The 10897-nt window shown below is 34.1% G+C and overlaps 2 protein-coding genes across 2 annotated transcripts; both read right to left on the bottom strand.

Annotated features, from left to right (window-relative positions):
- Window positions 1-3701: 3701 nt before the first annotated feature.
- LOC142528498 (glucan endo-1,3-beta-glucosidase 5-like) lies at window positions 3702-5290 on the bottom strand. The gene is made up of 2 exons (XM_075633547.1): window positions 5016-5290; window positions 3702-4863 (listed from the first exon to the last, which is right to left on the bottom strand). Exons 1-2 carry the CDS (start codon window positions 5288-5290, stop codon window positions 3702-3704), a joined length of 1437 nt encoding a protein of 478 aa, XP_075489662.1.
- Window positions 5291-8642: 3352 nt separating this feature from the next.
- Window positions 8643-10431, bottom strand: LOC142529587 (glucan endo-1,3-beta-glucosidase 5-like). Its single transcript, XM_075635156.1, has 2 exons — window positions 10045-10431; window positions 8643-9968 (listed from the first exon to the last, which is right to left on the bottom strand). The coding sequence occupies exons 1-2, from the start codon at window positions 10365-10367 to the stop codon at window positions 8807-8809; spliced, it is 1485 nt and encodes a 494-aa protein (XP_075491271.1). The 5' UTR covers window positions 10368-10431; the 3' UTR covers window positions 8643-8806.
- Between the last annotated feature and the right edge of the window lie 466 nt (window positions 10432-10897).

The following is a 10897-nucleotide window of genomic DNA, read 5'->3' on the forward strand; positions in this document are numbered from 1 at the left end:
CCAGTCTTCGAGTCATGGTTAAGAGTTCCCAGATATATATATACTATATTATGGCATCTGGAGGAAGAGGTAGAAAAGGAAAAGAAATAGCTCAAGAATCTGAGGCGCAAAATGTTCGAGGACTTGCAGATATCATTAGAGGTAGACGTGGTCGACCTCGATGACAAATCGCTCAAAATGTTGAAGAAGAAGTGAACCAGGAACCTCCTCGACCTGAAAGACCTGGAGCTAGACATGTAGCGATTGAGCAAGAAGTGGAACAGCTGACACAGAAAGTTGGAGGAATGCAGTTAATAATTTCTCAGTTCCAAGAATTACGTCCTCCAAAACTCTATCTCCAAGACCTGGAGATAGACTCCTTTGTAAAAGAAAAAGATCTTTATTCATTCTTACATACGATGTTTACAAAAAAAATTATGTAAAAATAAATGTAGAGTAACACCTCTGACCGATTTTATAAAATAACACAGCGAAAAATTAAAAATTTACTTAGAGGGAAGAAGGATTTAAAATTTTCTTACCATAAAACATTTACAATTAAAAGTAGATACATGATCAATCAAGTGTTGCACCAAAATACAAAATATGATTTTTGATCATGTCAAAATGCTAGCAAAATAGCCTTCTTCCTTCCCTCTTCTATGCATATGACCTCGGCTCCAATCAACGTCCTGGCCCGTCCCTCTTATTTGCATCACATGAATAACTGAAATGAGTATAAAACTCAGCAAGTGGAACTCTTACATAACAATCTGTACATATCATACTCTGTAAAACATGGCTTTGAAATCATTAAATACCATCAACTCTGAAAATATGTAATAACATAATATAACATGACTATAACGATGGTATTTTTCTTTTCTCTGGTGGATTGATATTTCAATATTATCTCTGTCTCTGTACCTATATCCCTTCGATATAAATCGATTACTCTGTTGGGATATAAGCCTATGGTCGTTGATCAACTCATTGCATGCAATCTATGACTATCTCTTTATCAATCCAATAAATCATTTGAACTCTCTCTTTGGCATTAAACCAAACACTTTGAATACTCTTCTCTTTTGTATTCCCTTTTTACACAATTGAGACATATAAAGCCTCTCATATACAACATGATATATCTATACATAATATGAATCAAATGGAAGGGAATAAAATGTTAAAACATTGGAACACAATACATATATTATCATGTGAGCACAAGGAAATGAATTCCACTTACTACACTTGGAGCACTTGATTCTAAACTCTTGGTTGAAAACCTACAACAATAAACCATGAATTGCACCATCAACATCTCAATAATCAAACAACCATACCAATAAATCCATAAAACCAACACCATCAACAAACCCATGATTTCCCAACATCAAAAACCAAGAATAAACTATACCACAAGCTTACCTTAGCTCCTTGAACCAACAATGACCTTGTTCTCACTTCAATAATCCCACAAGATGCTAAAATCAAAGAAAGGAAAGAAAGAAAATGGAACCCTAGCTCCCTTGCTCTGAAGAAACGGAGAAGAATGGGTAGAAATGGGGAAAAAGTGAACTAACTCATGTCTTATATCACTTAAAACCGAAAACACGCTTTTACTATTCACACACCGCGGGTGCGCTCCAAAATACACCGCGGGTGCGCTAGGCATTCTGCAACACTTCCGAAAATCCAAAGTTACGACCGCGGGTGCGCTGCATTATCGACCGCGGGTGCGCTGCATTATCGACCGCGGGTGCGCTGAAGGTTCTGCCCTGACACCGCGTGTGCACTAACTTTTATACCGCGGGTGCACTAGCCAACCGCGGGTGCGGTGTCTTTTGCAGTGCGGGTGCACTCTCCTCTGTAGCCAACAATATTCTTTGCATCTAAAAATCGAATCGCAACGTCGCTTCTCCTCATAATTCGGCAACACTCTCAACAAGAAAGTTGAACCTCTATGTCTTATCTAACCACTCCAATTGGCCTCATACCAATCGGCTCAACATACGAATTACCATGAATTAAATCGCAACGACGCTACAATAAAACCACATATCAAGTATAACCAACGATACTATAAATCATAAATCGAAACTCTTAACATCTAAACTATACTTAATCTTAACCAAATAGTCAATAAACATACGAAATCTTAAACCGTACCGTTCATCAGGCTTGGCTATTACATGTAGATTGTTTGATATACTGTTGAACATTTCTAATTCCAAATATTACCAAAGCTGATTTTTTGCATTATATTAAATACATGGTAGATTGAACGATTTGAACCCAACCTTAATAAACATATAGTAACTTTTAAAATTGAGATGAGACTCCATTATTATAGAACATTCAATCATGAAAACACAAATAAGGGGTAATTCTATGCTATTCTAGGAGCTTTACACCCGATACATTGGATGTATGACATACGTATTATTTCGGAAAAAACAAAGAAAAAGAAATAATAAAATTAAATGATACACATGTCAATCATCCAATATATGTATGTAAAACTCCAGAGGAGGATAAAACTATGAAAAAGTGTAATAAAAAAATTTTATAAAGACTTTTTACAAAACTTTAGTAAATTTTTTTAAAAGTTGTTTTAAAAACAAATATGTATTTGAACAACTATTCTATACAAACGTAAACTATTCTATAAAAACTTTTTTACAATTGAAATTAATAATTTTGATTTTCATCACTCCTTTCATTTATGAAAACATAAAAAAAAATATATTTCAGTTGTTATTTTAAAAATTATACTTGGAGAACAATTTTTTAAAAATATTTTCAATTTTTTTTTACAAAAATCTTACCCAAACATATACATTAAGTTTTTTTTACTTTAAAATAATTTTTAAAATACTTGTTTAAACATAAGCTAAATTTTCTCACAAAAAATTGTACAAATTGTGCCAATGATCCTTACGTCATACACATTTAAGAAATAATAATAATAATAATTAGTGCCCTTGCATTTTAAAAAATTGAAATAATTATTTAAAAATGATAATTTTTTTTATTTCCAATTAATTAATTGTTTTTAATATATATATAATTTTTTTTATCGAGAATGATACATTGATCTAAAAATTTAAAAATAGATAAATATACGTTTGAATTTGAAACTATAAATAAAAACAAAATTTAAATATTTAAAACATAGATAACAATATGATTAAAATATATTTGTGAGATGAGTCAACCTCATCCATACATATATTGAAAAATAATATTTTTGACATAAAAAATAATATTTTCATAGATATGATCGGATAGGAGATCGTCTGACAAAATTATCATATAAGATAGTCTCATATAAGTTTTTGTGAAAAAATTAAATCAATAAAGCTAAATAATGAGGGTATAATTGTAATTTGGGTATGTATCTTGTGAGAAAAACTCCGACCCGGACCATATATCGAGTGAGAAATATACTTTTGATATAGAAATAAATATTTTTCATAGTTAAAATCCAAAATACTTTCGGTTTTTCAGTTTGGATTTTGGTTTAACCGAGTTTCCAATTTTTTAAATTTTAATTTATTCATATTTATCATTAATAGAAATAAATAATTTTTTCAAGTTTGAAACTAAACCAAAACAAAATCACATTAGTGTACAAAACCTTTCTATATACCTATATTCTTCATTTATAAACCTTTTTTGAAATGGAAGAAACCATAAATTCTAAACGGAGGCGCGCACTATATGATCATCCAAAGTAGAGTCGACGCTAAAACCCCGACAGATGCAGATATCCTCTCGTGTATTCTCTCCCCGCCGTTGTCTATGGAGCCAAATGTTGCTCCTTCAACGGCATTTTCCGCCGACAAAATCTCCACTGGAAACTCACATATCCCGTTAGATGGATCTTTTGACACCACCATCCCCAACCCATCCATGTCGCATTCTTCATTCGACGACTCAGATGACTGCCCCTGCGCCTGGAAGTACCTGTTGAACGCGTAGGAAACCTTGTCCTCATAAGTTAAATGGGAGCACGATCCCCCCTCATCCAAACTTGAGCAATCCGTTTCATTGCACGCCATTCTCTTCAGTAACTCGACTTTCCTGGGGTCTGCCAGGTTCCCATTAAACATGCACCACCTATTCGGCATGGATACCACTCCTTTAGCCGTGCTGGGATGGATATCTCTCCCCTTTCCAGAGAAATCGATCTGGTATTTGGGCTCCCCGTTGAATTTATAGATCCCCCAGTGACGCTGGAACCCACCCAATGGGGTAAGCATCCGGTTTTCATCGGACAGGTTATTTATGAACACGTCGATATTCTGGTTGGGTCTCATAGGCGTGCCTGTTCCACTGACAATGTAAGGGAGAAAGGTTCTGAAAAAACGTTCCGCATTTGTAACGTTGGCTCCCGGGTAACTATCCGTAGGCCAGCCGATGGCTCCGATTACGATTTTCACGCTTGTCGCGTTGGCTTTAGCCAAAGCCCAATGGCATGAATCGTATAATAACTCGAATGCATTTGTGTAGGTCGCGTTTGTGTCTTTTATGCTGTAATTCGATCTGCGGTCCATAAATGCAAAATCAAAATCCAAGCTATTATTGTTCACGAAATGAATCGGGAACATGTTCAAGAAGAAAGGGGAATCGTTGATTTTGAGGATTGTTACGTATTCTATCATTTTCTCTTTGATATCGTCCCGGAAATCTGCTTCCGATGGCCTCAAAGTATTTGTCAGATTGAGGACATCTGTGTAATGTGGGATTGTTGCTTTGATATTTGATCTGTTACGTCGGTTAAGCTGTGTCTGCATTGTCCTTACGGCATCTACTGCGTTAAAGTAAATTTTGCTTTGGAACACTGGAGAAAAGGGACTAGTTCCAAGGGTGACGTACCTGGAAAACACATGCAAAATCCAGCATGTTTACACATTCCAACTCGTACATTAATAAAGAGATTATATTCTTTTTCTTTTGAACAAAAAGGGCCGGGTTTATGTTCTTAATAAGACAGATCAATATGCATACAGAGCCGATCGACGACATACCGAAATTTCATTACATCTTCATACTTGATTATCTTGTCCCTTATCCAAACACTTGTTCTTGTTTCGTTTGTATATTCCGCCAATAACGTATTAGAGAGACCAAGGGAAGCTCTGATTCCACTTCCATAGAAAGCCTCCAAAACATTGTCTGCTTGCTGAAAAATCCTGACATCTTCGATCCCATTCTGTAACAGAATATCAACAACCATGGAAGGTACACCAATCTCTGGGAGCTCAATCTTCCCCAGTTTTTGCCTATAAATGCATCTGCGCATGAATAATTGTATGACCATAAAATCATACACAGCCCCAACGTAAAGATTGAGCTCGATGGCTTCTTCATTATTGTATACATTCCTTTCTCCTTGGATTCTCTTTTCATATGTGTATGGGAAAAATCCATCGGGATCCTGAAGGGGCTCAAGAAAATGAGAAATGTATGCATGGTTAAATATACGCTACACAATTGGAGATTAATGGTGTTTTAAGACGTAAAGAGTTGATTTACCAGAGGTTTTTAAGGATATGCCAGATGATCGTATAATAATCAGGTGAGGATGGAGAATATACGTACGTTTCAACACTTTCTATGATATTATATTTTTATTATTGTGTATACTCTTCGAATACCTAATAAAAAAATGTTGTTCTTTGTGTGTTCTTCTTCGAGAATTTTGGAACAAGATAACAGTAACAATTCTTTCGGTCCAGGCAAGGGTAAATCTTTTATCCGCGAGACAATATTCCGTATACAAGTGCTTTACGTTAACGGCGGCAATCGTATCTAAGATACAACGACTTTTCTCAAAAATAGTAGCACAACAAACTCTTGATTGCAACGAACAAAGAAATGCAATAACTTTCAAGTGAGTAGAAACGAAAATTTGCAGCAATATGGAGAAGAAATTCGGTGCAAAAAAGCGTTCTAAATGAATGCAGGTAAGGGATATATATAGAGCATCAAATATTGCCTCGAATGGACACAATCTTTTGTACAAAGGTGCAACCTTTTGGTGAATATGCGTGTTGTTCCGGTGAAAGGAACTAACCATTGGAGTAGGGACACACCCTATGGATGAATGGACACCTCAATCATGTACGCAATGATTCGAAAGGACACAATGTTTTGGGACAGCTCTAATTCGCGCATATAGACTTGTTTCTGGTGAACCTACCACGCCGAGCCGAGCCGGGCGGACGGACGCGCGTTCGTGTTTAATTCACCGAGACCTCGTCTAGCAGCGTCTCCCCTCTTCCAAAAACTTCGGTACCCCTTGGAGCCCAAACCCATAGTCCATACTTAGAACTAATAAAGACGAGTAACTTCCTCTAAGCTTCCAATGTAAGACAACCACATTTTCATTTTATTCACCTTTTCTCTGACCAAAAAATCTCCAATAATTCAGATCTTTGAGTGTTTTAATATACTAGGAGAAGAATTGATAAATTTGGAGGCAAGAATATGCAATACAACTCTATTATACAACAAAGATGTTGCTTTTGGATAGATAGATGAATTTGAATTCATAGATTCCAATAATATTTTCATTGTTAACAATAAAACAATAGATGAAATTTCAAAATCATAACTTACTTATTTACACATTAGTTACATAAAGTAAAATTAATTTCAAATATAATGATTTCATTATTGGAAGAACTTGAAATTCATCATAATGTCCATTAAACATTATATAAACATGGAAGATGTGGATTTGAAATTTATGATCTTGTTAAACCAAAACTATAAAATATATTTGAATATATTTGAAGATTTAAATTAATCCTTTAATTCAAACACAATCTCGAATAAAATACAAGAATATATATAAAATATAAACTATGTTAAAAAAAATATTATATTACAAGAGTCAATCCACAACTTGGGCTTGCAAAGAATATCCTCTAACAAGATCTCAGATTAATTAATGAGTTGAAAAGAAAATGAGTTTCGGACACAATACGAACTCAATCCAAATTCTAGAGTCAACCAAGCAATGTATGTAGGCACGCGACGTTTTTGGAGAAGATGCTAAATGAAAGTACATAGTTTATTTCAAACTGTAAATAGTAAAATAACGATGAAGGCAAAAAAAATTTGGGCAACTTAGTTGACCTTTTTATAATATTGATAATTAACTCGTGAAATTTCAATCTTCAATATTTTTTTTAGCAGACGGTATTTCTTTCTTTCTCATTATCAGTCAATCACTTATTTACAAACTTTGTGCATGATTAGTACTTCGTATTTTTTATCTCATAGAAAATCATTTTCGCTCCTTTTAGCTTTATTCCTTCCCTTCTGGAGGGCTTTTAGTGATAAGTTCTTAGGAACTAGACCTAACGACAAACTCTTATTTTCATTTTATTACAGTATTTTTGAACAAGGTCATGAATAACATATTCTAAAATTTCTCAAACTTCGAATAGCATTAATGGAATTTTAGAGGTTGGATAGCATATGTTTTTCTTTGATTTTTATTATTTTGTTATTATTTATATTTCCATCATTTTTTAAAATAAGTATTCTAACGGCAAATCTCGTGGGCCATTTGTATTTCTTTTTTACATATTTCTTTGATTTTTATTTATATTTCCATCAGTTTTATAGACTATTCTCACGACGTCATGTGGAGTAAATTTAAATATTTAACATCGCTAAAATATGTTTCATTAAACTAACACTATATATCTTTTACATTTCTTCGTCATTTTAGGTATAGTTTGGTACATGGGATAAGAGAAAGATTTATAAATAATCCCCCTTATCCCCATGTTTGGTACCTTTTTTAAAAAGCCCATGATCCCTTGATAAATAATTCTTTGAAGGATAAAATATCTCTTCTATTAGGTGTGATAATTTTAATTTAATGATAAAATACACTACAAATGACTTAATTGCCCTCAATTTATAAATGATTTTTATAAATCTATGCTAGTAGGTAGAAATTAAAATCAAATAAATATTTTTATTTATTTTTATATATATATTATATAATATGATAATTATATAAATGAATTCGAGATAATTATATAAATAATTTCTATAAATATCAATAAAATTATTAGTATCACTCGATTAACCTTAAAAATTGATATTTGATTTGACTCACAAAATCAAAGGCTCAATTATCATATTATATAACATATAAAATTAGGTAAAAATAAATAAATCATTCAAGCACTATCGGCGCATGAATAGATAAAAATAATGAATTTAAGCAATAACTTTGAAATTATAAAATTTATTATGATAATGTTAATTTTGTCATTATAATCTAATATATAAATTTAATCACTCTTATTAAAATCATACCAAACATTAAATATAATATCCTACATCTTATTTATCCTTAACTTATCATTATATTATATATCACATGTTTATCCCCACACTATGCCTTAGTTTATTCTTTTATAAATTTAGTTTATATAGTTATAATACTATCGATTAAAATACATTATTATGTATATTCATGACTAATTTTTATCAATGATTTTTTCCGCATAAAATCTATGAATTGTATTTAGCTTATTTTACTCAACCAAAAAATCCGATCATGTCATTAATTATAATATCGATCAAAATAACAATATCTAATTATATCACATCAATGCTGGAAAATATTAAAATTTAACGAGTCAAATCGCAAAGTGACGCATTTTTTCAATTTTCTAATATAGAATTATCAAATCTCAAAGACAAAATGAGCCACACAGCAAACTAAAAACAAAATTAAAGATCCAATCGATGTCTTTATTATCTTCAACATCAATACTTCACTTGTAAACTAATCAAGGTTCCATAAGATACTCATGGCTAAAAGCACAACATATGCAGATACCCACCCATGTACTCTCTCTCCGCCGTGGTTATCGACGCCGAATGTTGCTCCTTGAACGGCATATTCTGCCGACAAAATCTCAACCGGAAACTCGCATGTCCCCGTCGATGGATTTTCTGACACAACCTCCCCCAACCCACTCATGTCGCATTCTTCATGCGTCGAGTCAGCTGCCTGCCCCTTTGTCTGAAAGTAGCCGTTGAACGCGTAAGAAACCTTGTCCTCATAAGATAAATTGTGGCACGATCCCCCCTCCTCCAAACTCGAGCAATCCGAAAAGTTGCATGCCATTTTCTTCATATTGTCCACTAACCTAGGGTCATCAAGGTTCTTATTGAAGACACACCATCGGTTCGGCATGTGTACCACTCCTTTAGCAACGCTGGGATAGGTATGCTCTCCCTTTCCAGAGAAATCGATCCTGTATTTGGGCTCCCCGTTGAATTTATAGATTCCCCAGTGACGCTGGAACGTACCCGCTTCGACACGTATCTTGTTTTCGTCAGACAGGCTGTTTAAGAACACGTCGATTTTCTCGTTGGGTCTCATGGGGGTCCCTTTTCCACTGGCGATGTAAGGGAGAAAGCTTCCGTAAAAACGTTCCGCATTTTGGACGCTGGCTCCTGGGTAACCATCCGTAGGCCAACCGATGGCTGCAATTGCGATTTTCACGTTTCCCGCGCCGGCTTTATACAAAGCCCAATGCAATGAATCGTATAATAATTCGAATGCATTATTGTAGGTCGCGTTTATGTCTTTTATGTAGTGACTCGATTTGTTCTCCATAAATGCGAATTCCAAATCCAAGCTGTTATTGTTCACGAAGTGAATCGGGAACACGGAAAGCATGAAAGGGGCATCATGATCCCTAAGGAAACTTACATATTCTAGCATTTTGTCTTTGATATCGGGCTGGAAATCGACTTCGGATGGCTTCGAAGTATTTGTGACAGTGAGGACGTCTGTGTAATGTGGCATTGTTGCTTTGATATGTGGTCTGTTGTTGATCTTAAACCCTTCTTGCATATTCTTCAAAACTTTTACTGCGTTGAGGTAAATTTTGCTGCTGAATGTCGGAGAAAAGGGATCATTTCCGATGGTGACATACCTGAAAACACATGCAAAATTCAACGTTTTACAGACGACGAAACCTATATAAATATAGCAACAGACGACTGACGTACCGAAATTGCATCACTTTTTCAAACTTGAGTATCTTTTCTTCTATCCACCATTGCACTGTTGACATGTTTAGATAATTATCTATCACGTTATTAGAGAGACCGGTCGTAGCTCTGATTCCACTGTTATAGAAAGCCTCCAAAACGTTGTTTGATTGCTGAAAAATTCTGACATCTTTAAGGTCATTCTGCAACAGCAAATCCACGACCATGGAAGGGATCATTGTTTGGGAGCTAAATCTTCCCCAGTTTATTCCTATAAATGCATCTGCGCATGAAATCATGCACAGCCCCAATATAACGACTAAGCTCCATGGCTTCTTCATGATTATATATATATATATGTTCCTAAATCAAGAAAATGATCATCGTGTGTATATATATGTGACAAACGTGGGGGACCAACAGTGTTTTCTATAAGACGCGAAAAAGGGTGAGAGGTTTATAAGCCGGTCAGAGATATACCAGAGGTTTTCAAGGGAGGCTGAATGGAGGATATAAGTTCACGATTTTCTGATCTCTATAATCTTGAATGAACCAATGAACAAGTCTCCATTCGAATCGGCTCAACTTCATATTCATATCGTCCGTAGAAAAAGCTGGATTTTGGTCCGAAATATTATATTTTTTGTCATATATAATTTGTATTTTTTTCATTTTTGATTATGTTGTTTGGTCAATGCATGGAATTAATCAACTAATTTATATTTTTTTCCTAATTTGAACGCTCATGTGATGTTTGATAATAGATTAAAACTGTAAATTGATTGATAATAAGATAAAGGAAAAACGTAACTTTAAAAAATAAAATCGTAATTTTCTCTTTTATTTCTACACATCATCTCAAGTTCGTTGG

The sequence above is a fragment of the Primulina tabacum genome, chromosome 16 (genome assembly GCF_025594145.1).
Source record: "Primulina tabacum isolate GXHZ01 chromosome 16, ASM2559414v2, whole genome shotgun sequence".
NCBI classification, from domain to species: domain Eukaryota; kingdom Viridiplantae; phylum Streptophyta; class Magnoliopsida; order Lamiales; family Gesneriaceae; genus Primulina; species Primulina tabacum.

Coding starts and splice junctions, on each gene's coding strand:
- LOC142529587 (XM_075635156.1), bottom strand. CDS start 10,367: ATGAAGAAGCCATGGAGCTTAGTCGTTATATTGGGGCTGTGCATGATT. Junction 9,969..10,044: donor GAAAAAGTGATGCAATTTCG/GTACGTCAGTCG, acceptor ATGTGTTTTCAG/GTATGTCACCATCGGAAATG.
- LOC142528498 (XM_075633547.1), bottom strand. CDS start 5,290: ATGCGCAGATGCATTTATAGGCAAAAACTGGGGAAGATTGAGCTCCCA. Junction 4,864..5,015: donor GAAGATGTAATGAAATTTCG/GTATGTCGTCGA, acceptor TGTGTTTTCCAG/GTACGTCACCCTTGGAACTA.